Genomic DNA, 27424 nt, shown 5'->3' with positions numbered 1-27424 from the left:
CAGACCCAGCTGTTGTGGGCATTGAGGAGTGAACCAGGAGATGGAAATCTCTTTCTATTTCTGACTTTAGAATAAATAGATTAAAACTCAATAAAAAAAAAACTTCTTTAATTTTGGAGCTAATCTAACATGTGTAGCCTTTTCGACAGTCCCTGAGTTGGCGAGCATGGAAGAAACTGGCACTCCCATCCACTGCTGACAGCAGCCTGAACTATCACTACCTCTACGGAGAGCAATTTGGCACCTTCCGTCAAAATCTTAGATGCATATGTATTTGGTGCAGTAATTTCACTTCCAGGAATTCTTTTCACAGATAGAAAGTAAGCAAAGATTAGGTACAAGGCTCTTTGTGCAGCACTGCTTGTAATAAAAGGACTAGACCGTGAAATGCATACAAGAGCTGGGGGTGGGCGCTGCGGCACAGCTGGTTAAGCCACCTCTTGGGACGCCCACGTCCCATCCCAGACCGGAGTGCCTGGGTGTGGGTCCTGGCTCCGCTCTCCATTCTACCTTCCTGCCAATGTGCGCCCCGGGAGGCAGCAGATGAAGGTTTAAGTGCTTGAATCCTTGCTGCCCATGTGGCAGACCTAAACGGAGTTTCTGGCTCCTGGCTTCAACCTGGCCCAGCTCGGGCCATTGTGGGCAGCTGGGGATGAATCAGCAGACGGGAGATCGCTGTCTGCCTGTGTCTTTCTTTCTCACTGTCTCTCTGGCTTTCAAATAAATCCTACAAATAAATAAATCATAATTTTTAAAACTGAAAACTTGGCATGAGCATTTGGCCTAACAATTAAGATGCTGGTTCATGGGGTAGCAGGTTAAGCTGCTGCCTGTGACACCGGCATCCCATGTGGGTACCAGTTTGTGTCCCAACCGCCCCACTTCCAACCCAGCTCCCTGCTAATGGCTTGGGAAAAGCAACAGATGATGGTCCAAGTGCTATGGGCCCTTGCTACCCACGTGGGAGACCCAGAAGAAGCTCCTGGCTCCTGACTTCAGCCTGGCTCAGCCCTGGCTGTTTTGGCCATCTGAGGAATAAACCAGCAGAGACAGAGAGAAAGGTCTTCCACCAACTGGTTCACTCCCTAAATGGCCACAATGGCTGAAACTGGGCCGATCTGAAGCCAGGATCCAGGAGCTTCTTCTAGGTCTCCCATGTAGGTGCAAGGGCCCAAGCATTTGGGCCATCTTCCACTGCTTTCCCAGGCCATAAGTAGAGAGCTGGATTGGAAGAGGTACAGCTGGGACGTGAACCAGCGCCCACATGGGATGCCAGTGCTGCAGGCGGTCGCTTAGCCTACTACACCACAGTGCCAGTCCCAGCTTCTCTAACTTTTTAAACCACTCCCCACTCTCTCCCCCGCCTCCCATCCCCAAGACCCAAAAAGTAAACAGGACGCAGAGCTCACCTGCAGCCACTGCCCCTGGCGAAGGAATGAGAACTCCGCCCATGTCAAAAATCACCACTTTGTAGGCGCTCCCTCTGGAATGTGTCCATCGCCGGGCTCCCCGGTGCGCGCACTGGATGCGGTTCAGGAAGGCTGCCCCCCAAGCCCAGCGGCGGAGCGGGAACTGCAGAAGCCTCCACGTGCACATGGTGAGGCTGAGGCTGTGCAGGAAGAAGGCACGGGTCACAGTCCGTCTGACCTGTGTGTCTCTCCAGCTGACCTCAGCATCTCTCCCTCCCTGACTGCTAGAGCTACACAGCTGGGATGCACCGCGACTTTCATCATCTCAGCCCAGCTGCCCCGCCTCCGGCTGCGCTGTGCTGTCAATTCTTCCTCCTGGAAATCTCCGCGTGCCTCTCTCCATTCCCACTGCCATCATCCCCCCACAGAGCCAAGCAGTCTCTTGTCTCTTTGGAAACCTCCCCTCGTTGGCCACCGTCCTCTTTCACAAGTGCAGATCTGGGGCAGGTACTGGGCACAGTGGTTACGACATGCTTGGGATGCCTGCAGCCACACTGGAGTGCCTGGTTGGACTCCCAGCTCCATTTCTGATAACAGGTTCCTTCCTTAATATGCACCCTGGGGGGCCGGTGCTGTAGCAGGTAAAGCTGCTGCCTGCAGCACCAGTATCCCATATGGGCACTGGTTCTAGTCCCAGCTGCTCCACTTCCGATCCAGCTTTCTGCTATGTCCTGAGAAAGCAGTAGAAGATGGCCCAAGTGCTTGGGACCCTGTATCCGCGTGGGAGACCCAGAAGAAGTCCCTGGCTCCTGGCTTTGGATAGGCCCAGCTCTGGCTGTTGTGGCAATTTGGGAAGTAAACCAGCAATTGGAAGATCTCTCTCTCTCTGCCTTTGCCTCTCTGTGACTCTGCCTTTCAAATAAATAAATCTTAAAAAAAAAAAAAAATGCACCCTAGGAGGCAGCAGGTGATGGTTCAAGTACTTGAGTCCCTTCCCCCATGGAGAGAAACCCAGATTAAATTCTGGGCTCCTAGCTGTGACCTGGTCCAGCCCCAGCTGCTGACGGTGTTTGGGGAAGTCAGCCAGGATACAGATGATCTCTCTCTCTCTCTCTGCCTTTCAAATAAAATGGGGAAAAAAAAAAAAAAAGAATTCCCCACAAATGTAACTGTATCCTAACCCCATTTAAAACTAATGGTTGCCAGTGCCCTCACGGTAAACTCTCAGCTCCTTAACCTGGCTGTCCATTACCCCTTTACTAAACTTTCAAAATGTCCAAGAAAAAAAAAATAGACATCCGCGAGCATATTCTATTTACATGTGTATAGACAGGCATACATACATATACATGTAGACGCTGTGTACAGTGACAATCCAAATATGGGAACACATTCATTGTCAGCCTGGGTGAAAGGTGTCAAATCACTGTACTGTTTTCAACTTCCCTATAGGTTTAAAATTAAAAGCGCTAGGGAAAAAAATGAAATAACTAAAGCAGATTCTATTTTTCACATGAAAATCTTTAAGCTTTTAAATGTGATTTCTATAGTTAAAAAGCTTTCTGAGGATCAAGACAGACCAAATCAGGTTGGCAAGACAGCCTATGACGTTATGGGCGTCACTTCAGATCTACTGTGAAGACAGCAAACTAGACAGGCGTCTAAAGAAAGAAAGTCTTGAAAATATGGAATGTGGGGGCCGGTGCTGTGGTGCAACAGGTTAATGCCCTGGCCTGAAGCGCCGGCATCCATATGGGTGAGGTTCGAGACCTGATTGCTCCAATTCCGATCCAGCTCTCTGCTATGGCCTGGGATAGCAGTGGAAGATGGCCCAAGTGTTTGGGCCCCTGCACCCGCATGGGAGACCTGGAAGAAGCTCCTAGCTTCTGGCTTCGGATCGGTACAGTACCAGCCATTGTGGCCATCTAGAGAGTGAACCAGTGGATGGAAGACCTCTCTCTCTCTTTCTCTGCCTTTCCTCTCTGTGTAATTCTGACTTTCAAATAAAGAAATAAATCTTAAAAAAAAAATAATAATAATGGAATGTGCCTCTGAGGTCATTGGAAATTTGCTGAATTGGGGAGTAAATTTTGAAGTAAAAATTTGGAGGTTGATTTGCATTTTCAGTTTACTTAATATTCGTTCCCACACCAAGGCCGACATTTACATGACACACAAGGAAATCACCTACAGGCTCACAAAGGCATCACCACATTTTGTATGAGGGCTCAACGAGACGATCAGTGTCCTTGGAGCCTGACAGGGCACGTGTAGTGGTTGCGGGGACACGACCTGCTGTTGCTGCCGTGTGGGCAGCTTGCTTAGACCGTCCACTGCAGGCACTGGCTCGGTTCTGGCCACTTCCCAAGGCTCAAGAGCAGAAAAACGCTGCACCTGCTCTCGCGTCCAGGCCTTTGCCTGTGTGCTCAAGGGCGGGAACATCTCTCCTTGCCTGGTGAATCCCACTCACTCTTACAGCCCAGCCCCACCCGCCGCCCGCGGAGGTTTGCTCTCCTTCCGCAGGCACACTGTGTGTTTTTCCACCCTGTTTCTCCAGACCTTCAGGAGTGTGCTTACCGCATCACTCAGAAACTGTTCCCATGTCTGTAGGCTCCGGAAGGCAAGGACTAAATTAGTCATGCATTCCCTGGAGGCCTGCAGTTTTTGAACAAGCAGCAGGTGCCCAGGATGAGCAGGGAAAGATGCATGGAGGCCGGCGCCGCGGCTCACTTGGCTAATCCTCCACCTGCAGCGCCGGCACCCCGGGTTCTAGTCCCAATTGGGGCACCAGGTACTAGTCCCGGTTGGGGTGCTGGATTCTGTCCCGGTTGCCCCTCTTCCAGGCCAGCTCTCTGCTGTGGCCTGGAAGTGCAGTGGAGGATGGCCCAAGTGCTTGGGTCCTGCACCCCATGGGAGACCAGGAGAAGCACCTGGCTCCTGGCTTTGGATCGGGGCAGCGTGCCAGCCGTAGCAGCCATTTGGGGGTGAACCAATGGAAGGAAGACCTTTCTGTCTCTCCTCTCTCTCACTGTCTAACTCTGCCTGTCCAAAAAAAAAAAAAAGTCAGTCTGGGGGCAGCACTGTGGCATCGCAGGTAAAACCGCCACCTGCAGTGCCCGTATCCCATGTGGGCGCCGGTTCGAGTACCGGCTGCTCCACTTCTGATCCAGCTCTCTCTGCCGTGGCCTGGGAAAGCAGTAGAAGATGGCCCAAGTCCTTGGGCCCCTGCACCCACGTGGGAGACCTGGAAGAAGCTCTTGGCCTCTGGCTGATGCGGCCAACTGGGGAGTGAACCAGCAGATGGAAGACCTCTCTCTGTCTGCCTCTCCTTCTCTCTCTGTGTAACTCTGACTTTCAAATAAATAAATAAATCTTAAAAAAAAAAAAAAAGCCAGTCTGACACCATGTCACTTCCACCAGCACCCGGGGAGGATAGTGACGACGGCGCAGCGGGTGACGAAGGTCGACTCCATGGGGGCGGGAACCGTATTTAACTTTCTCACCGATACACCCCAACAGTGCCTCGCTGTGGGCAGCGACGGGCCGGGATGGGGAGGTCTTAACCAGCCCATCGCCCTAAGGGACTGCCACCGCGCCATCGCGCTCCCGCGCCGATCGGTCAAGTGGACACAGAGCAACCCTTCCTGGCACAGCCCAGGACACCAGAGGGCCCCGCGCCATCGGCCGAGGTGCGCTGAGCAGAGGCTACCTCAGGTCTCCCGCAAACCCACCGCTCAGCTGCAGGGGAAGCGCAGCGCCGCACACCGCAGCCGCCTCGGGGCTCCCGGGGCTCCCGCAGACCCCGTCTCCCGGCGCGCGGCCTCGCCCCGCCCCGTCGGCGCGCGCCCGCCCGCCTCCGCGCATGCGCGCCCGCCCGCCTCCGCGCATGCGCGACCCCGCAGGTCGGCGACGGCGGCCGGGAGGCGGAAGTGGAGGTTGTTGTGGCTGCGAGGGCTGCGTGCGGAGCTGCTGCTGCCGAGGCGGCGGCGGCGGCGGCGGCGCTCAGGCGGTGGCGGCGCTGCTGGCCCCGGGCCACTCGGCCTCTCGGCTCGCTTCCCAGCCTCACCTGAGCCCGCCGGGGCCCGCGCCGGCCAGCGCCTGCCCTATGAGTGTGTCACTGGTTGTCATCCGACTCGAGCTCGCGGAACACTCGCCGGTCCCCGCCGGCTTCGGCTTCAGCGCCGCCGGTGAGTCCCGCGGCCGCGCCGCCCTGCCTGGGCTCTGGCCTGGGGCGCTCGCCCTTCCGGAGCTCGGCCCGGGCACTGGCGGCGGCGAGGGCTGTTCCCCCGGCGGAAGCCTGGGGGCCGTCGCGTCCCCCGTCCGTCGGTCCGGTCCGGTCCCGTGCCTCGCCCGGGCCTTCTCCTTCCACCCGCGCGTCTCCGTCCCCGTCCTGCCTCGCAGTCGGGGTGCGCGTTTGCCTCCCTTTTCCGGGGGCCCCGTGACGCCGGCGGTCTCCGGGTTACTTAAACTGATTCTCTTCGGAAGGACATGCCCCGTAACCTTAGAAATAAGAACCAAAACGTGGACACCTGCCGTGTATCCCGGCTCTGTACCCGCACTAGAACCACCGTGCGTGGTGATCGTCTTTAATTACCGTGCAACACGGGCGGCGGCATGCGCCCTACCTACTGAGGCCCAGTGACTGAATGGTCCGCCCGGGGTTATCTGTAAGTGGTGACCTGAGAGCCGGCACCTCCTCGGTGGGGAAGGCAGCCGAGACCCCGTGCCCTGGTCCTCCAGGCCTTACCTGATGCTGCGTGCAGAATTCACACCTGGCCTCCGCTTGTTAGTGGACTCGATGCCAGCAGTTCAGTGGGGGCAGCAGTACTGTGGTGGGGCTGGGGCAGGTAGGGCTTGTCCCTGGACAGTTCCCCGGCTTCGCTGCCCTCTGTCCTGGCAAGCTGGAACTTCCACGCCCTACCCGCTGTTCTGTCCCCTCTGAAATACATCTCTTCCCTGCGTACATGAACCCTGGAGCTACAAATTAAACATTGAATGTGACTGAATTCAAGGTTAGGAGTAAAGGACATGTCCCCGCCCTTTTGTTGAGACCCTTGGTGCCTGACCAGGCCCTTCTAGAGCCCTTGCAAAACAGGAAAGCTGCACGGGACAGCTTGTGACACAGTAAGAGGAAAGTTCCCCCCGGGTTCAGAGAGCCCCTGCTCTCCCACCAGCTGCCTTCTACCTCCCCCCCCCCCCCCAGCAGGGGCAGATTCCCTCTTTAACCTGTCTGGGTAGGCACGGGCTGTCACCCCCCCCTTTTGCTTTAGTGAAGTAACCTGTCTGTTGAGGTCCGTCCTGGCGCCTTTCTGTCTCGTGGGGGGGGGGGGGGGCAAAAGGCCAGAAACAGCTATTCCAGTAAAGCTAACAATGAGCACTCTGAAAGACCCAAGTGGCCTCTAAGTTCTGAAAGTCAGCTACATTGGCCTTAGTCACTTAGCGGCCGTGGGCCGGTCCTGGAATCATGTATTTAGCAGATTTTTAGAGAGCGTCGGCTGTGCTTTGGGCTCTGTGGTGGTATCAGTGCTGGCTGGGAGTGCCGTGGTGGGCAGAACAAGCCGGGTGCCTGCTCCGACAAGCGTATGTCAGGGATGCGCCACGTGAACCTGCAAACTCCCTGTCCCTTTTGATGTTCTTGCTTGATTTAAGACAATAATTACAGATTTCCACGGCGTGACGTGAGGGTAGCGCCGGATGTTTCCTACAGGCGTTTGGAATTCTGCCTGTGAATGGATTTGACTCCTTCATTTCGGGCTCCACACCGAGAAGGTGTTCATCAGTGTTGCTTCATGCCAGCAGGTGTTACTAAAGCGGGCGTTCACTGTTGAACCTTCTCCAGGGCTCCTGGGCATGTTGATTGGCTTTAAATTGCCTGCTGTCACGTGGAGCAGCCCTGCGTGTCTGAATTTATCGAGCTGGGTACTGCAGGAGTCCCAGAGCTGAGAGAGCTGCGTGTGCAAAGGCACTTCAGGGGAGAGAGAGGCGCTGTCTCTGGACGGGCACGTTGGGAATGGAGAGGGCCTGTTTTATTTTCAGGTATTAATCATTCATGTGTTCTTCAGCTGGGGAAATGTCTGAGGAGGAGATCAAAAAGAAGACACTAGCTTCCGCAGTGGCCTGCTTAGAAGGAAAGTCACCCGGGGAGAAAGCTGCAGTCATCCATCAGCATCTCGGCCGTCGGGAAATGACGGATGTAATCATTGAAACCATGAAGTCCAACCCAGGTACGCCCTCTGCAGCCCTGGGCGTGGCTTTCCGGTGCATGTCTGAGGAACCCTGCTTGACCGTTCTGGACATGTCTGATGAGCCCGTGCCCATCAGATCCAAGCGTGCTTTCCGTGAGGTCATTAGGCCCCATTTCAGCATCTCCAGCTGTGTCTCCCAGTTACCCGTCACGAGTTGGGTTGACAGCTCGTTTCAGTGGGGGAGGGCTGCTTACGCCCGAGTCAGGGTGGACGTGCATCCAGAAAGGCCTGTTGTGCTGCGGCCAGCTCGTGCCGGCAGGGCCGTGAGTGTGGGTACTGCACCTGCACCTGCAGCGTGGAGGTGGTCCCGTCCCGGACGTTTGGCTTTCAGACTTAATACACAGGGTGTTTGTCCTGCTTAGAGCGGGCGATGGAAGATACCTGCTTGTGTTGTGGTGTAGCCGAAGGTATGAGCCAGCTTGGAGTTTCTGAGTGTTAATGAGATTTTTATAGGGCAAAGAGAGCTTTAAAATGAAAATGCCCCAAAATTGGCTGGTCTGCAAATACAGTTCTTTTGTTGTTGTGGTTAATGATTTATTTATTTATTCGAAAAGCAAGGAGTCAGAGAAAGAGGAAGAGACAGAGATCCTCCATCTGCTGGTTCACTCCCCATATAGCCACAAAAGCTGGGGCTGGGCCAGGCTGCAGCCAGCAGGTAATAACTCCATCCTGGTCTCCGATGTGGGTGGCAGGGGCCCAAGCACTTGGGCTATCTTCCTCTGCATTCTCAGGCATATTAGCAGGAAGCTGGATTGGAATCAGAGCAGCCAGGACTCAAACCATCACTTTGATATGGGATTCTGCTGTCACAAGTGGCAGTTTAACCAGCTTTGCTAAAATGCTGCCCCTCTCCCCCCAACAAATATAGTTTTTTGTTTTTGTTTTTTTAAAGGTTTGTTTACTTTATTTGAAAAGCAGAGTTATGGGGCCGAGGGGAAAGATAGATATTCCACGTGCTGGTTTACTCCCCAAATGGCCACAATGACCTGGGCTGGGCCTGGCCAAGCCAGAGCCAGGAGCCTCCTCTGGGTCTCCCATCTGGGTGCAGGGGCCCAAACACTTGGGCCATGCTCTGCTACTTTCTCAGGTGCATTAGCAGGAAGCTGCGTTGGAAGTAGAGCAGCCGGGACATGAACCAGAGCCCATATGAGATGCTGACATCGCAGGCAAGTGACTACCTGCCATGTCACAGTGCCAGGCCCGCGAATATAGTTCTCTCTCTCTCTTTTTTTTTTTTTTTTTTTAAGATTTTTTAATTTATTATTTGAAAGGCAGAGTTACAGAGAGGCAGAGAGAGAGAGTCTTCCATCTGCTGGCTCACTCCCCAAATGATCGCAACAACCAGAGCTGAGCTGATCCTAAGCCAGGAGCCAAGAGCTTCTTCCAGGTCTCCCATGTGGGTACAGAGGCCCAAGGACTTGGGCCATCTCGTGCTGCCTTCCCAGGCCATGGCAGAGAGCTGGATGAGAAGTGGAACAGCTGGGACTTGAACTGGTGCCCATATAGGATGCCGGCACTGCAGGCAGCGGCTTTACCCACTACGCCACAGCGCCAGCCCCACGAATATAGGTCTTAATGCAATACATTACTATTTCTTTTAAAAGTTTATCCTTTGTGAGATTTGAATGTAGTGAATGTAGTTAGAATACTTCACCGTATTTCCTGTTCATTTATAATGTGCCCACTTGTGATTTGTGAAAGGTGAACCCAAGGATGCCGTGGAACAAAGGAAGTCTGCAGAAGCGTCTCCCTCTGCCCAGAAAAGCAAAGACTGCATGAATGCCGCTCCTGACTCCCCATCCAAACAGCTTCCAGACCAGATATCGTTCTTCAGCGGAAACCCTTCAGTAGAAATAGTCCATGGTATCATGCATCTCTACAAGACAAAGTAAGAGAGCACTTTTTCACGTTGGGTGGTCACCTTGTGTGTTGGGCTTGAGAAGACTTGCACAGAGGGGAAATGGATATTTTAAGCTACAGAACAATGAGACCATCATGTATTTTGTGTTAGAGAATTCTTAGATGTTTTACATTTGGTTGATCTTGTAGATTGGGTGGGTGCACTTAGGAAAACAGCTGGGTAAATACTGCCTTCCAGGTAGGCATGGAGGGTAATCGGGGAACTAAAAGGAGGGAGGGTTTGAAATAAGAGCAGGTGGCCCGCAGCGTCACTGTAGTCTCTTATCCCCATGGAATTTCTGCTAAATAGACTGCTGAGAAGTCACGTGCTTGGTGACGGTTTTATCATTTCTTTTTACCTCTTGGTGTGATCCAAACAAAAGCTTGCGGCAGGCTCAAAAGGAAGGCTTGGCTAGGTAGTCCACAAGCTGGGCCATCAGCCGCCCGGTACTGTGGCTGGGGTCTTGAGGACTGTTCCTGTCCTAACTTGTCTGCTGGGAAACGGAGTTCCCTCCTGGGAAAGCAGTGGGTACTCGGGTCGCCTTTTTGGATCATGGCTGCCAAGTGAATTTGCAACATATCAAAAGCAAATTGCACTGTGGTCGTCCCCCCCCCCCCCCCCATTCTGGCTTTCCAACCCAGCAACGCCTCGTGTAATCTCCCGTCACATCCTCATGGTTTAGGGTTCTTTCTTACATTTGCGCTCTTCAGAACTTTTACCTTCTACACCCTTTGAGAGAGTTCCAAGCTAGAGTCATGCTTTTTCTAGGTTACCCAGTAGCAGATTATTATTTAAGAATGAATGGAAACTAAGAATTTGTGTAATGCAGATTATAACCATAACAAGCCTTTAACCAAAGATTAAAAATTCCAGTGGGGGAGGGGGAAGGAGGTGTGTATAACTTTAGATCATTCTAAAACTTGCCTTAAACCCATTGCAGCTACATTTAAGGAGTTTTGTGTTTACCCATTTAGTGTGTATTTTCAAATGAAGCGACAAGCCATTTAAATTAATTTGTGAAATATTATGTTTTATTTTTTCCTATTTTCCTAGACATAAAGGTTGTCTGATTCGTGTTGTCTGAACTAACCATGCCCCTCTGTTCAAGACTGTCTCATTGTTGTCTCGTTAGCAAGATGACCTCCTTGAAAGAAGACGTGAGGCGCAGTGCCATGCTGTGTATTCTCACAGTCCCTGCTACGATGACCAGCCATGACCTCATGAAGTTTGTCGCCCCCTTTAATGAAGTAATTGAACAAATGAAAATCATCAGAGACTCTACTCCAAATCAGTACATGGTGCTGATAAAGTTTAGTGCACAGGTAAAGGTTAAGATACTAAAATCTCTACCACGGCTATCTGTGTGTGATTTATGATGTCTTGCACTTAAGGTTCTTGGTGTGAATATATTTCTACTAGAGATAGCTCTAGATGTATATGAGTTCATCAGCAGGAATACAGGTGTAATCCATACCCCTAAATTCTTTTAAAATATAAACTTAATTTTCTTTTTTCAAAGATTTATTTTATCTGAAAGGCAAAGTTTATATATATATAGAGAGAGAGAGAGCGAGAGCGAGCGAGCGCGCAATTTGGAGAGAGAGGTGTCTTCCATCCACTAATTCACTCCAGATGCCACATTGACCTGGACTAAGCCAGGCCAAAGCCAGAAACCACGAGCCCCATCCTTGTCTCCATGTGAGTTGCAGGGGCCCAAGCATGTGGGCCTTTTCCCACTGCTTTCCCAAGCTCATCAGCAGGGAGCTGGATCGGAAGTGGAGCAGCCAGGACTGGAGCCAGCGCCCATATGGGATGCCGGTGCTACAGGTGGTGGTTTAACCTGCTGCGCCACAGTACCGGTTCCCATACCCATAGTTTTTTTTTTAGGAATTATTATTTTATTTTTATTTGAAAGGTAGGGAGTTAGAGATCTTCAGCCTGCTGATTCACTTCCCATATGCCTGCAACAACTGGAGGTGGGCCAGGCCAGGAGCCCAGAAGGCCATCTAGCTTCCCATGTAGGTAGCAGGGACCTCCCGCGGGGTGTGTGTTAGGAAGCTGGAATTGGAAATGGAGCTGGAACTTAAACCAAGGTACGCCAGTGTAGGATGTGGGTGAGCCAAGTGGCATCTTAACCACTGTATCAAATACCTGCCCAATACCTGAGTTTTTTTTATATGTCAGATTGGACATAAAATCTAGTGATTTTTTTTAATCCAGAAAAGCAGTAGTTCCCAAATTTTTTTGAGTTGACATCATCTTACCTTAACCTGTTTCTTTCATTTTTCTTGGAAAGGTTCTTTTTGGCAAATTTTAGAAAAATAGTGACTTTTTTTTTTAAATTAAGCTTTGGTGACGAGGAATTTTGTGACATTCTTTAAATATTAAAGATGCTTTTAGAGTTCTGACTGGAAATCATGGCAGCAGAGAGGCAGAAACACGGAAGGAATAGTGATCTTTGCCGTTTTTAAAGTGCCTCTGTGTTATAGCAAGTACTTTTTGATGTAGGGAAGTTTTGCCCTCCACCTGTATCACCTGTGGCATTCACAGCTCTTTGCATGTGCCTCTGTCCTACAGATGCTAGAAGGGTATTCTCGTGGCTTTGCATACTCATTTTTTGAGTATGCATATTTCCCTATGAATATAAACATGAGGCAAGCTTTAGGTGTTACTCATGCTATTACAAAGCCACCTTATCCATAAGTTTGATCCCTTGTGTGTGTTTTAATAACCTGTTGTATTTGTCAACTATAATTTCTTTAGGTTTTAACATGCAGCTTTGTCAGAAGTTAACTTCTGCCTCACCTCACTGATAAATAGCCTTCCTGAATTTGCCCTAGTTAGACAGTTCCGACTTGCTGATTCGCGAAGAGATGGGTGTGCCTGTGAGATCATTAACCGTTGGCCCTCTTACTGGTCACAAAGATTTGTGGGTGAAAGCCGGCACCGCGGCTCACTAGGCTAATCCTCTGCCTTGCGGCGCCGGCACACCAGGTTCTAGTCCCGGTCGGGGCACCGGATTCTGTCCCGGTTGCTCCTCTTCCAGGCCAGCTCTCTGCTGAGGCCCGGGAGTGCAGTGGAGGATGGCCCAAGTGCTTGGGCCCTGCACCCCATGGGAGACCAGGAGAAGCATCTGGCTCCTGCCATCGGATCAGCGCGGTGCGCCGGCCGCAGCACACCAGCCGTGGCGGCCATTGGAGGGTGAACCAACGGCAAAAGGAAGACCTTTCTCTCTGTCTCTCTCTCTCACTGTCCACTCTGCCTGTCAAAAACAACAACAACAACAACAAAAACAAACAAACAAAAAAAAAGATTTGTGGGTGAAAGGGAGGCTGTGATAGATGCATTTGCCATCTCCTTCCTCCTTACAGAGCTCCAGAGCTGAAGCCAGTGACAGCGTTCAGTGGCCATGTGGAGGAGATAAAGAGAATTGAGAGCTGTGTTGTTAGAGTGTTCGCACTCGTGCTGTGGCCCCTCGAGTGTGGAGCTCTCTGCACCGGAGGTCATCCAGCCCTTTCACCTTGACAGGACCCCGCATGGGTTCAGCTCTCCTGTTCTTTTCTCTTTGTGAATTGACAGTAAGACCAGAAAGACACCTGACCCTTCCACTGACTGCCAGTGGCCTTCCAAGGTCAATGCAGACAATGGGAATGTGGTGCCTTAACCCATTTTAGTCTGGTAGCACATGACTAATAATGATGTCACTTGGCTGCTTCTGAACCGCTTACTGTGCTGAGTGCTCACTGTGCAGTTACCTCATTTCAGCCCCTGCAGCCCTTTCACATAGATGGACACTTGTTTCCCAGTTGAGGTAACTGACAGTAGAGGGAGGTTAATGATTTGTCCTTGGTTACATGGCTAGAAATGAATAAGCCAGTATCGTGCCCTCACTTGTAATCCCTAGGACACACTCCTAGTAGGATTGGGGTGGGGCTGTGGGAATGGAGAGTAACTGCAAGCATTCTGTTCTAGCGATATTTGGTCGTATTTCTGCTTAACGAGAGTGAGCAGCAAGTAGCACAAAGGGGAAGTCACAGAAGTAGACTGGAAAAAACTAAGAACGTGCGGCCTTCCAGCTAGTCTGCAGTGTGATAACGCCACAGCACGTCTGAGAGACTCACAGCACGTCCAGCAAGGGCCGTCCTTCCTAACAGCAGAGAATACTGTGGGGATTTTCTGTCAGTGCTAAGTGGGTTTTCTTGATCTACCTGCAGCGTCTTCCCCACTTTCGTCTTTTGATCAAGTCAGGCTGCTCAGGTGGAGGGAGTTTCTTCTTACCCTGAGGCTGTGAACAGGATTCCCCTTGCAGTAAACCCTTGACCTTGTTCTCACAAATTGTAGTATTTGTTGCTGATCTTGGATTCTAGGGTCTGATCTGTATCCTGTCAATGCTGATCCTATCAAGGATTTTCCAGGACATATTAACACCCTCTTGGATTGATTTGGCCTTGTTCAATTATATTGGACTCTCCTGAGAATAATAGACTCTGTTGGTAATATAGCTACCAACTCCGAGCACTTCTAGATACCAGACTGTACAAAAATATTTTTTAAGCATGGTCCTTTTTTTTTTTTTTTTTTTTTTTTTTTAAGATTTATTTATTTGAAAGGCAGAGTTACAGAGAGGCAGAGAGAGAGGCCTTCCAATTGCTGGTTCACTCCCCAAATGACCACCACAGCCACAGCTAGGCCATTCAGGAGCCAAGAGCCACAAGCTTCTTCTGGGTCCCCCATGTGGGTGCAGGGCCCCAAGGACTTGGGCCATCTGCTGCTGCTTTCCCAGGCCATAGAAGAGAGCTGAATCAGAAATGGAGTAGCTGGGACTCAAACTGGCGGCCATATGGGATGCCAGCACTGAAGGCTGCAGCTTTTCCTGCTGTGCCACAGTGCTGGTCCCGCAAAGGGTTCTATATGCATTACTTTTTGAATTCTCTCAACAATGCCACAAGGGAGGTGTTGTTATTTTCTTTCTTTCTTTCTTTTTTTTTTAAGATTTATTTATTTATTTGAAAGAGTTACACAGAGAGGGAGGGAGGGAGGGAGAGAGGGAGGTCTTCTATCTGCTGGTTCACTCCCCAGTTGGCCGTAATGGCTGGAGCTGTGCCGATCCGAAGCCAGGAGCCAGGAGCTTCTTCTGGGTCTCCCATGAAGGTGCAGGGGCCTAAGGACTTGAGCCATCTTCCACTGCTTTCCCAGGCCACAGCAGAGAGCTGGATTGGAAAAGGAGCAGCCGGGTCTCAAACTGGCGCCCATGTGGGATGCCATCGCTTCAGGCCAGGGCGTTAACCCGCTGCACCACAGCAGCGGCCCCAGGGTATTGTTGTTTTCATATTTTAGAGTTGAGAAGCAGATCCTGGTAAGTTACTTGCCCAGAGTTGAATAGCTGAATGTCAGATTCAAGCCCAGGCGGCTTGACCTTATAGCTTAAGCGGCTAGTTGCATCCTTACTCCTTTCTTTTTCTCAACAGAGGATTTTTTAAAAGAACTCATAAGCTTTATGTCTTTTATAATCTTTTAAATTTCTGCTGAAGTTGGAGGTCTTATGCAGAGATGTGTTTACAAACTTGCGGTGTGACCTTTAGCAGCTGTAGGCTTCGGACCAGGAATCTGTAATTCATCAGGACATGTGAAAGCAGGAATGTGTGCGATTTTGTTGTTCTTGGGGACAAAGAAGGACAGATAACGTCTCGGTGGAGTGCGTTGGCTCATCTTTACTTGCACACTTCGGATGGCCTCAGAGACCCTCCCACGAGAAGGAGCATAGTTGGTCACTGTGGCAGTGAAGGGGCTCTGATCATGATGGATTTGACTTTTCTGGGTTCATCCTCAGATGGGAATAAAAACAACGGGTTGGAAAACACAAAAGCTGGATTTCCTTATATTTCTGGCCCCATACAATGCGGATATTTTAAAAAGGTTCTTCTGTGTGCTTTGTGGTTTGCTTCAGGCATTGATTTCCTGTATGCAGATGGTGTTTTGTCCATTTTGGTCCCTGCTCTCTTCCTAGTACACGGCACACTGCCTAGCATGTCCAAAGTGCTCAGTAAATGCTCCAGCAAGTGAGGCTGCGTTCCTGATGCTGACCAGAAGACCGTCATGCAGTATAAGAAGCCTCATTGCTTCATAGATACCTCCTTCCAGAAAGCACGTTTCTTCAGTACAGAGCAGCCACTCTCCAGGAAGGGGACAGCTGGTTTGGTGTGGCGTGCCTGGTCCCTTCCGCTGGGAGCTTAGCACGTCTGCAGCTCCGGATCCAGAGGTCTGCCTTTCCTGGGCAGCCCTTCCAGATCCTGGGGGTGCTTGAGGCCCTGAGAGCAGAGCCAAACTTGCCTCCCAGGCCGTCAGTTCTTCAGTGAATCTGTGTGCTCGCTCATCAAGAAGCATCTGGCGCTGCGGCTCACTAGGCTAATCCTCCACCTGCGGCACCAGCACCCCGGGTTCTAGTCCCGGTTGGGGCGCCAGATTCTGTCCCGGTTGCTCCTCTTCCAGGCCAGCTCTCTGCTGTGGGAAGGCAGTGGAGGATGGCCCAAGTGCTTGGGCCCTGCACCCCATGGGAGACTAGGAGGAAGCACCTGACTCCTGGCTTTGGATCGGCGCAGCGTGGCGGCAATTTGGGGGGTGAACCAACGGAAGGAAGACCTTTCTCTCTGTCTCTCTCACTAACTCTGCCTGTCAAAAAAAAAAAAAAAAAAAAAAAAAAGAAGCATGTCAAGAAAAGGTCACTGCTCCTGGAGAATGGGGGAAGCCATTTTAAATCCCTAGCATTAAATATTTTTTAAAAGATTTATTTTATTCATTTGAAAGAGTTACAGAAAGGTTGAGCCAGAGAAAGAGAGGTCTTACATTCCGTTGGCTCATTCCCCAATTGGCCGCAGTGGCCAGAGCTGAACTGATCCGAAGCCAGGAGCTTCTTCCGGGTCCCCCACGTGGGTGCAGGGCCACAAGGACTTGGGCCATCTTCCACTGCTTTCCCAAGCCATAGCATATAGCTGGATCAGAAGAGGAGCAGCTGGGATTCAAACTGGCGCCCATATGAGATGCTGGCACTGCAGGCTGGGGCTTTAACCCACTGCACCACAGCGCTGGCTCCTAAATAGATTTATTATCCAAGAACTGGCTTTAAAATGTTTTGAAGTTTAAATGCACTGTACCCAGTACAGAGATTGTTTCCTGAAGGAAACCCTCACACAGACCTAGGCCCCCCTCCCCCAATAAAACTGCATTCAGAAATGATCATCCCTCCTCAGCTGCTTGGCTCGCTTGATCATATTAAGAAGGCATACATAATCAAGAATGGCTGATCTAATCACATCATAGGAGTGGAATTTAAAGTTATTTGCAAGGCTTATGGTGGCTTTGAGATTCGGAAGCCTGTGACGGAAGTCAGGCAAGGCTGCTTTTTGCCTGGTACAGCCTTGAGTCTTGCTGGAGGTTGACAGTGTGGCACTTTCTTCAGCAGAATCTCCCCACAAGCAGCTAGTCTGTGGTAGCAGTGCCAGAACACACAGCTTCCTGTGTTTGGGCTAAGGCCCGCGTGGGAGGGGAATCCAGACAAGCCTCGGCCTCCCAGCTGCCGCAGAAGATTGGCTGCTGAAATCTTCAGTTTGCTGCTTTTAACTAAGGCTAGCTGAGAAGGTTGATTTACCTGTGTCCATACGTGCAAAAGTGTGTGTGCCTTTGCAGCTTTACCTGAAGGGGCTGTTTCTCCTTAATCTGTTTCCCATGTAAGGGAATGACACTAGTAGTATTTAAAACAAAAACAAAACATTGAGAGACAGCCCATTACTGTCTGCTCCTCCCGAGCCAGGACCTCGATCCAGGTCTCCCACGTGGGTAACAGGGACCCACCTACTTGAGCCGTCACTGCCGCCATTTGGTTTGCAACAGCGAAAGACTGGAATTGGGAATGGAGCCAGGACTTGAACATAGGTACTCTGATGTGCAGTATTCCGACTGGTAGCTTAACTACTCAGCCTTCAGCTATTGATTGTATTTTTTTTAAAGATTTATTTTATTTATTTGAAAGAGTTACAGTGAGAGGCAGAGACAGAAAGGTCGTCCATCCTCTGGTTCACTCCCCAGGTGGCTGCAACGGCTGGAGCTGCGCCAATTCGAAGCCAGGAGCTTCTTCCGGGTCTTCCACATGGGTGCAGGGGCCCAGGGACTTGGACCATCTTCTACTGCTATCTCAGGCCATAGCAGAGAGCTGGACTGAAAGAGGAGCAGCAGGGACTAGAACCGGTGCCCATATGGGATGCCAGAGCTTCAGGCCAGGGCATGACCCACTGCGCCACAGCTCTGGCCCCTATTGCTTGTATTTTAAAGGATGGTTCATCTTGACCTGGACCAAGAGTTTTTGGTTATGGTGTTAGACATTCCTGATGGGATCTTTATCATGTTAGTATCATTTGATTGGAGCTGGTTTTGTTCTTTCTTTTTTTTTTTTTTTTTGACAGAGTGGACAGTGAGAGAGAGAGATAGAGAGAAAGGTCTTCCTTTGCCGTTGGTTCACCCTCCAATGGCCGCCGCAGCTGGCGCGCTGCGGCCGGCGCGCCGCACTGATCTGATGGCAGGAGCCAGGTACTTCTCCTGGTCTCCCATGGGGTGCAGGGCCCAAGCACTTGGGCCATCCTCCACTGCACTCCCGGGCCACAGCAGAGAGCTGGCCTGGAAGAGGGTCAACCGGGACAGAATCCGGCGCCGCAAGGGGGAGGATTAGCCTAGTGAGCCGTGGCACCGGCCTGGTTTCATTCTTACACCAGTTCCACTGATCTTGTGTTTTTTAGCATAAATGCTAATACTTGTTTAAAAAAGCACTCAGTTGTCAGTTATGATTTAGATTCACGCTTTGCAAAAATGAATGTTTATTTTCAGCTACTACAAAAGTGATGACTAGAGGGATAAAAATTGTTATTATGGGAAGTGTTGACTATTGCTCATTGAATATTCAAACTGAACTAGCTGTCAACTTGCTGCATTTCAGTTCTTTCTGCCGGTTCGAGTGTAAACCCTCACATGACCCAGGAAAGTTGTTGGGATCTAGAATACTGACCGCTTGAGTTTGATTAGCCTGCCAGCCCGCTTCCGCAGATGTTACTTCTGGCAGCTGGTTTTTTTTCTAAGCATACATTTAAAAAGTTGATGAGAATAATTGAAGCCATGCATCTTCAGTATAAAGCAGATTTTCAGGGTATCTGATTTATTTCCTTTTCCCCTTTGGTCTACCTAGACTGACGCAGATAGTTTTTATATGGCCTGCAACGGCCGCCAGTTCAACTCCATAGAAGACGACGTTTGCCAGCTGGTGTACGTGGAGAGGGCGGAAGTGCTGAAATCGGAAGATGTAAGTGTGAACGGCCCTCTTACTCGATTGACATAAAAATTACTGTTCAGATATCTTTAGAAGTGTCCAGAATAGGCAATCCATAGAGGCAGAAAATAGATTAGTGGTTGCCAGGGGCTGGAGGGAGAGAGGATTGGGGAGTGACTGTAACAGTTGTGGGGTTTCTTTTTGATAGAAATGTTTTAGAATGAGATAGCAGTAATGGTCGTACACCTTGGGGATGTGCTGGCAGCCCCTGACTTGCATACTTTAAAATGGAGAGTTTTATGTAAATTTTATACTGTTTTTTTGAAATTGAAAAAAAAAATAGGGAAAAAGATGCCTGCTTTGTTGAAATTAAATGTTTACAAAGGAAATATTACAGGTCAATAGAGCATAGCCTAGAGCCAGAAATAAATGGTTTTGTTTTAAATATTAGCCTTTAATCTCCTTCTCAATTTTTTTTGAAAGATTTGTTTATTTGAAAGAGTTAGAAAAAAAAAGAGGAGGAGACAGAGAGATCTTCCATCCACTGGTTCACTTCCCAAACGGCCACAATGTTTGGGCCAGGTCTAAGCCAGGAGTCAGAAGCTTCTTCTGGGTCTCCCACATGGGTGCAGGGCCCAAGCACTTGAGCCATCCTCCATTGCTTTCCCTGGCGCATTAACAGAGAGCTGGATCGGAAGTGCAGCAGCCAGGTCCTGGACCGCTGCCCACATGGGATGCTGGCATCTCAGGTGGCGGCTTTACCCGCTGTACCACAGCGCTGGCTCCTTGATTCTGTTTTGATAGCAGTTTTGTAACTGCTGTGATCTCGTGGCCTCTTTAGGAATCTCTGCTACAATAAGTGCTTACTTGAATCATTTTATAAAGTACAAAATTCAGTTCTGTGATATTTAAGTAGACATAAAGATCTTTCTATCTTGAGATCACCTTGATGGAAATAAGATCTAGGGGCCTGCGCTGTGGTACAGTAGGTTAATCCTCCGCCTGTGGCCAGCATCTCATATGGATGCCAGTTCTAGTCCCGGCTGCTCCTCTTCCAATCCAGCTCTCTGCTGAGGTCTGGGAAAGCAGTGGAAGGTGGCTCAAGTCCTTGGGCCCCTGCACCCACGTGGGAGACCCAGAAGAAGCTTCTGGCTCCTGGCTTCAGATTGTTGCAGCTCCGGCCATTGCGGCCATTTGGGGAGTGAACCAACGGAAGGAAGACCTTTCTCTCTGTCTCTCTCACTCACTCAGTCTCTCTCTCTGTAACTCTATGTCTCAAATAAATAAATATCTTAAAAAAAAAAAAAAGAAAAAAGTTCTAATATGCTCGTTTAGTCACTAAATTGAGGGAAATAAAATTTAATAAGTACTAAAGATGGCTTCCCTGTGCTAGGTGTTGTACTTTCCTCTAAATGAGGAATAATTTTTTTTAAAGATTTATTTATTGGGGCTGGTGCTGTGCCATTGTGGGTAAAGCCACTGCCCGCATTGCCAGCATCCCATATGGGTGCCCATTTGAGTCCCAGCTGCTCCACTTCCGATCTAGCTCTCTGCTATGGCCTGGGAAAGCAGTAGAAGATGGCGCAAGTCTTTGGGCCCCTGCACCCACATGGCAGACCCGGAAGAAGCTCCTGGCTTCGGATCAGCGCAGCTACGACCATTGTGGCCATCTGGGGAGTGAACCAGTGGATGGAAGACCTCTTTCTCTGCCTCTGCCTCTCTGTAACTCTGCTTTTCAAATAAAAAATAAATCTTAAAAATTTTTTTTACTTTATTTGAAAGAGAGATCTTCCATCCACTGGTTCACTGCCCAAATGGTGGCCAACAGCTGGAGCTGGGCCAGGCTGAAGCCAGGAGCTCTTCTGGGTCCCCCACATGGGTGCAGGGGCCCAAGCACTTGGGCCATTTTCCTTTTCTTTCCCAGGCACATTAGCAGGGAGCTGGATCAGAAGTGGAGAGCAGTGGAGAATCGAACCAATACCCATATGGGATGCTGGCGCTGAGGGCAGCAGCTTAACCTGCTAGGCTACAGTGCCAGCCCCAAGGAATAACTTCGGAGAGGTTTCCTTTCAGTGTCGGCTCTTCGGGGCCTGTGAAAGACCATGTTTTCCCCCGGGTCCCTCTAGGTGTGCTTCCCCACCTTCGCCTGGGTAGTTCCTGCTCACCTCTGGCTTGCAGGGCTCAAGTCAGACGTCGCTGTCTCGGGGCACTTTCCTGACCCCTAGACTGCAGGCTTCTATTTCACAATGTTGTACTTTCCTGTACTTTTATTTAGATTAATTTTATCTCTATGTTTAATTAATGGATAAGTAAAACCAGTGTTGTTGATGTGTTACATTTTAATTTACTGTGTGGAAAATCATTCAGCTCTGTTGCTATTCTTCTTTTAGTACTTTGGGTTCTTTTAGAATCAAAGATGTTTATGGTGAGGGCTGGGGGTCTGGTATCATTTTAGATTTATGCGAGAGTATCTCAGAGTTCATGGAAAAGTGGAATTAAATGATTTGTTTGGTTCGTAACATCTTTGAACTGTGTCGTTTATACATAGTGCGCGTTGTGAAGACCCTTAAGGCTTTGCAGCATCTCCCGTCGTCGAATGTCAGCGGGGAGAGCAGGGATCCTTGCCCGCTTTGTTCAGCATTGTATTCCCAGTCCCTAGCACAGTGCTGGGAAGAATGAAAATCTTACCAGTTACTTGCATAGAGCAATGATGTGGAGAAAATCCTGCCAGGAGTCAAAAAGCAACAGGAAAACAATTGTTAAGGACAAAACAAACTACTGATGAGTGAAGAGTGAGGCTCACGTGAGATGTCTCCCTGCAGGGCGCCAGCCTCCCGGTGATGGACCTGACTGAGCTCCCCAAGTGCACAGTGTGTCTGGAGCGCATGGACGAGTCTGTGAATGGCATCCTCACCACGTTGTGTAACCACAGCTTCCACAGCCAGTGTCTGCAGCGCTGGGACGACACGACGTGAGTGCAGGCGCTGCCCCCTCCGTGTCAGCACCCATGCTGGCCTTTCCCAGGTTTAAAATAGCTACCACCAAAAATGAATCACTCCAAGTATTTGGCTTTTGAAATCTGGCCCTACGATAGTTAGGAGGCCACAGGATGCTCCTTCCAGTTCTCCCTTTCCTCTTTCTCAGTTCATGTGAGAAGCTGCATTCTTTTTTTTTTTTTTTTGAGAGGCAGAGTGGACAGTGAGAGAGAGAGACAGAGAGAAAGGTCTTCCTTTTTTTTTTTTTTTTTTTTTTTTTTTTTTTGGCCGTTGGTTCACCCTCCAATGGCTGCCACGGCTGGCGCACCATGTTGATCCGATGGCAGGAGCCAGGTGCTTCTCCTGGTCTCCCATGGGGTGCAGGGCCCAAGCACTTGGGCCATCCTCCACTGTACTCCCTGGCCACAGCAGAGAGCTGGCCTGGAAGAGGGACAACTGGGACAGAATCCGGCGCCCCAACCGGGACTAGAACCTGGTGTGCCGGCGCCTCAGGCGGAGGATTAGCCTAGTGAGCCATGGTGCCAGCGAGAAGCTGCATTCTTAGAACAAATCATTTGTAGAACGCGGATCCTGAATCCTCGCAGAATTTCCCAAAGCACCATGAGTTGTCCTTTCCTTCCAAGAGCCAGAGAATGGAAGAAGAAGAAGAAGAAGAAAAACTAAGCATAGCTCAGGTCTAGGCCAAAATGAAACCTAGATATAAAGTCGCTATCACTTGTACTTGGTGTCTGCCCTTCACTTCTGCATTCTTATCAACCAGGCTCCATGGCCTAACATTTCAGGGTTTTTTTGTTTGTTTTAAGATTTACTTATTTATTTTGAAAGTTGGAGTTAGAAAAAGAGTGCTTCCATCAGCTGGTTTACTCTCCAGAAGGCTGCAATGGCCAGTGTTTCACCAGGCCAAAGCCAGGAGCTTCACCCAATTCTTCTATGTCTGTGGCAGGGGCCTAAACACCTGGGCCATCCTCCTCTGCTTTTCCCAGTCCTCTAGCAGGGAGCTGGATCAGAAGTGGAGCAGTCAGGATACAAACTGACACCCATATTCTTTGCTGGGTTCACAGGTGGCAGCTTAACCTACTATGCCACAACACGGGCCCCAGCATTTGAGCTTTCTCAAGCTGTTGAAGGTTCAGTGTCCGGTAGGAATAGCAGCCGCCAAGTATGAGGCACACAGCTATAGTGTCCTGATTCCCGTTGTGCAAGAGGCCTTAGTAGTTGGCAGCGTTGCTGTAGACAAAGAACTGAGATGGCAACGGTGCATTTTTAAGTTGTTTTCCTAGATCAAGAGTAGCTGCTCCCTTGGCAAGCTGCACTGTGGGAGTTAGAAAGATATCCCAGGTGCTGGCCTCAGGAATTCCCCGATACACAGAATGGCTGAGAATCACATAGTCACACAATGTAAATGTGAAATCACAGGCTTAATCAGTGTTAAGAAAGAGCGATGTGCAGCTGGGGTCTGACACAGCCAGGGCCACTGGAGAAGTGAGGTTCCCGAAGGTTAAGTAGGAGTTAGCTGGGTGAGCAGTAAGAGCGGGATGAGGCAGCATTGGGGAGGAGATGTGCAGGGCAGGAGTCTGGAGGTTAGGAGGGTGGGAGTCCACAGGAGTCTGTTTACCCGCACCCGCAGGGCTCCAGGAACCAGAAGAATGCCAGCTGTCCCAGAGCAGGGGCCTGGCCTGGCTTACACTGCTGTGCCCCCACACTGTAGGAGTGCAACAGATATTGGTGAAAAAGAAAGAAACCCTGGTTTTCCATAGCTTACTTAGCTGATTTATCATTTGGGAGTTCTTCAGAGAACTGTCCAGGTTTAAATTTGCCTTGAACGAGGCAGCAAAGACAAGCATGACGTGTTTGTGTATCCTGTGTCCGTCTGCCGGGCCATTTCAGTTTTGGGCACTTCTGTGCTCCTGCCACTCCGCTTTTACTTATGCACTACTAAACTCCATGGATGCACAGCATTTTTTTTTTTTTTTAAAGATTTGTTTGTGGCCGGCGCCGCGGCTCACTAGGCTAATCCTCCGCCTTGCGGCGCCAGCACACCGGGTTCTAGTCCCAGTCAGGGCGCCGGATTCTATCCAGGTTGCCCCTCTTCCAGGCCAGCTCTCTGCTGTGGCCCGGGAGTGCAGTGGAGGATGGCCCAAGTGCTTGGGCCCTGCACTCCATGGGAGACCAGGAGAAGCACCTGGCTCCTGCCATCGGATCAGCGCGGTGTGCCGGCCGCGGCGGCCATTGGAGGGTGAACCAACGGCAAAGGAAGACCTTTCTCTCTGTCTCTCTCTCTCACTGTCCACTCTGCCTGTCAAAAAAAAATTTTTTTTGTTTGTTTATTTGAAAGAGGGGAAAAGGAGGGAGGAAAAGAGAGAGGGAGAGAGGTACACAGAGATCTTCCATCCACTGGTTCACTCTCTGGATGGTTGCAATGGCCAGAGCCGGGCTAGACTGATGCCAAGAGCTTCATCTGGGTCTCTTGTGGGTTCCTGGGGCCCAAACACTTGGGTCAACCTCTGCTGTTTGCCAGGCCTTTAGCAAAGAACTGGATTAGAAGTAAAGCAGGGGCAGGTGCTGTGGCGTAGTGGGTAAAACTGCTGCCTGCAGTGTGGGCATCCCATATGGGTGCTCATTCAAGTCTTGGTTGCTCCACTTCCAATCCAGCTCTCTGCTGTGGCCTGGGGAAGCAGTAGAGGATGGCCCAAGTCCTTGGGCCCCTGCACCCATGTGGGAGACCCAGAAGAAGCTCCGGCTTCAGATCGGTGTAGCTCTAGCCATTTCGGTCATCTGGGGAGTGAACCAGCAGATGGAAATCCCCTCTCTCTCTGCCTCTGCATCTCTGTAACTGTGTTTCAGATAGATAGATAGATAGATAGATAGATAGAAAGGTAGAAAGGTAGAAAGGAAGGAAGGAAGGAAGGAAGGAAGGAAGGAAGGAAGGAAGGAAGGAAGGAAGGAAGGAAGGAAGAAAGAAAGAGGAAGGAAGGAAGGAAGGAAGGAAGGAAGGAAGGAAGGAAGGAAGGAAAGAAGGAAGGAAGGAAGGAAGGAAGGAAGGAAGGAAGGAAGGAAGGAAGGAAGGAAAGAAGGAAAGAAAGAAAGAAAGAAAGAAAGAAAGAAAGAGAGAGAGAGAGAGAGAGAGAGAGAGAGAGAGAGAGAAAGAAAGAAAGAAAGAAAGAAAGAAAGAAAGAAAGAAAGAAAGAAAGAAAGAATCTTTTTAAAAAAAAAAAAAATAAAGCAGCCAGGGCTTGAACCGGTGCCCAGGTGGGATGTGGCTTTACCTACTATGCCACAATGCTCACAATGCTGGGCCCTGGAACCATAGCCTTTTTTTTTTTTTTTGGACAGGCAGAGTTAGAGAGAGAGAAAGGTCTTCCTTTTTCCGTTGGTCCACCCCCCAAAGTGGCCACTGCGGCCGGTGCGTTGCAGGTGGCGTGCTGTGCCGATCTGAAGCCAGGAGCCAGGTGCTTCCTCCTGGTCTCCCATGCAGGTGCGGGGCCCAGGGACCTGAGCCATCCTCCACTGCCTTCCCGGGCCACAGCAGAGAGCTGGACTGGAAGAGGAGCAACTGGGACAGAATCCGGCGCCCCAACCGGGACTAGAACCTGGGGTGCCGGCGCCTCAGGCAAAAGATTAGCCTAGTGAGCCGCGGCGCTGGCCGGAACCGTAGCATTTTAAAGTAGGAATTTCCTCAGGAACCACCTTGTCCAGTCCTATCTCCTCACTTTATCGAGGAGGAACTGAGGCCCGGAGGTGAGAATTAGCATGCTCAAACTGTCATGGCCAGAGAATGTCAGAACTGGGACAAAAATGGAACCCACTGTATAGGGTGTGAAGCATAGTGTGTACTCGCAAAGGCATGCAGTTGATTTAGTGAGTGTTTTTGGAACTTCAAAATACACATGCTACAGCGGTAGGTGCTGAGAGGAGGAGTCAAATCCAGGCCCTCCCTGAGGAAGTTGAGCCTGAAGGCGTTTACACGTGTGTGCGCGTAGGTGGGTGTGATTCAGGAGAGACGGAAGGAGCCAGAGACAGTGCCTGATGCTCAGGAGGGGCTGCCGTAGGAGACAGCGGGGGCGCCTGGTCTGCCCCAGGAAGGAGGGGCTGCCGTAGGAGACAGCGGGGGGGCGCCTGGTCTGTCCCAGGAAGGAGGGGCTGCCGTAGGAGACAGCGGGGGGGCGCCTGGTCTGTCCCAGGAAGGAGGGGCTGCCGTAGGAGACAGCGGGGGCGCCTGGTCTGTCCCAGGAAGCAGTCAGAGAAGGCCAGAATGGAAGGGCTCACTGAAGAAACTCGGAATTAGGTTTGGAGAGAAGACAGAAAGACTTTAATTGTCAAGTATTTTTTTAATAGATGAGATGATATATCCTAGAGTGCTGGTTGTCTAATGCAAATAAGTTTATTTTTCCCTATGCTTTATTATTACTCCCCTATTACATTTTCATTTTTGAAAGATCATTCTAGCACATGATCTACAATCTAAATTAGATTTCAGAATTAATTTTTTTTTAAAAAGTTCCATTTGTCTTTTTTTTTTTTTTAATGAAATATTTATTTACTTGAAAGTCAGAGTTGCACAGCAAGAGAAGGAGAGGCAGAGAGAGAGAGGTCAGTCTTCCATCTGCTGGTTCATTCCCCAGACGACCACAATGGCTGGAGCTGCACCAATCTGAAGCCAGGAGCCAGGAGCTTCCTCTCGGTCTCCCACAATGGTGCAGGGGCTCAAGGACTTGGGCCATCTTCTACTGCTTTCCTAAGCCATAGCAGAGAGCTGGATCAGAAGTGGAGCAGCTGGGACTCGAACCAGCACCCATATGGGATGCTAGCACTGCAGGCGGCAGCTTTACCCAGATGCCACAGCACCGGCCCCCGTTTGTTTTCTTATCTCACCTCTGCCACAGCCATCACACCGACAGAATGATACAAAGATGGTTTCTGCTCTTGACCAAACTGCTAGTTACTCACCAGCTGCCATTTCTTTCTTCTTTTCTTTTCAAGATTTATTTATTTATTTGAAAGGGAGAGGGAAGAGAGAGAGAAAAATCTGCTACTGCTGCTTCATTTCCCAAATGGTTGCAACAGCCAGGGGTGAAGCCAGTCTGAAACCAGGAGCCAGGAACTGCATGTTTCTCCCATGTGGGCGGCAGGGGCCCAAGCACTCGGGCAGTCTTCTGCTTTCCCAGGCCCATTGGCAGGGAGCTGGATTGGAAGCAGAGCAGCTGAGACTCATGCATACTCTGATGTGGGATGCTGGCATCGCGGTGGCATCTTTACTTGCTAGGCCACAACGCCGGCCCCTGGCTTCCATTTCTGTTATTTCTTTGAGTTTGTCCTCTGTCTCCTCTTTTGTTACAGAGACGGACTTGGCTCTTTCCCTTAGGAAACACAGATAGGGCCTTCTTGCTGTGATGGGAACCTCATGTTCTTCCTGCTTGTTTCCTTTTCTTAGTTCTCTGTACTCGGTTGGGGTGACACACTGATACTAGTTATATTTTGAGCATTCTTTCTTCTTGATGCCAATTCAGTCAGGCTCAATTATAACCCACTTCCTGTCATGTTTGCACAACCAACAAAAATATACC

General features: G+C 50.2%; 2 protein-coding genes across 4 annotated transcripts in view; one reads left to right on the top strand and one right to left on the bottom strand.

The window, feature by feature from the left end:
• Positions 1 to 6323, bottom strand: part of ACAD10 (acyl-CoA dehydrogenase family member 10) — a 48409-nt gene extending 42086 nt beyond the window's left edge. The window contains exons 1-3 of one of the 3 annotated variants that reach the window (XM_051826813.3): positions 5141 to 5262; positions 2753 to 2878; positions 1410 to 1609 (exon numbers count right to left, since the gene is read on the bottom strand). In XM_051826813.3, coding sequence (XP_051682773.3) covers positions 1410 to 1609; positions 2753 to 2802 — 250 coding nt within the window. In that variant the 5' untranslated portion in view covers positions 2803 to 2878; positions 5141 to 5262. Of the gene's footprint in view, positions 1 to 1409; positions 1610 to 2752; positions 2879 to 5140; positions 5281 to 6156 lie in introns of those variants that run through there. The other 2 variants (XM_051826814.3, XM_051826816.3) reach the window with 2 other exon arrangements.
• Positions 5316 to 27424, top strand: part of BRAP (BRCA1 associated protein) — a 37500-nt gene continuing 15391 nt past the window's right edge. The window contains exons 1-6 of the mRNA XM_002719751.6: positions 5316 to 5596; positions 7472 to 7633; positions 9356 to 9542; positions 10687 to 10876; positions 18784 to 18897; positions 21687 to 21835. Of these exons, the coding sequence (XP_002719797.1) occupies positions 5515 to 5596; positions 7472 to 7633; positions 9356 to 9542; positions 10687 to 10876; positions 18784 to 18897; positions 21687 to 21835 (884 nt within the window). The 5' untranslated portion in view covers positions 5316 to 5514. The remainder of the gene's footprint in view (positions 5597 to 7471; positions 7634 to 9355; positions 9543 to 10686; positions 10877 to 18783; positions 18898 to 21686; positions 21836 to 27424) is intronic.

The sequence above is a fragment of the Oryctolagus cuniculus genome, chromosome 21 (assembly GCF_051225735.1).
Source record: "Oryctolagus cuniculus isolate XC-2025 breed Fujian yellow rabbit chromosome 21, ASM5122573v1, whole genome shotgun sequence".
In the NCBI taxonomy this organism is placed as follows: Eukaryota; Metazoa; Chordata; class Mammalia; order Lagomorpha; family Leporidae; genus Oryctolagus; species Oryctolagus cuniculus.
This window is presented reverse-complemented; position numbering and strand designations above follow the sequence as displayed.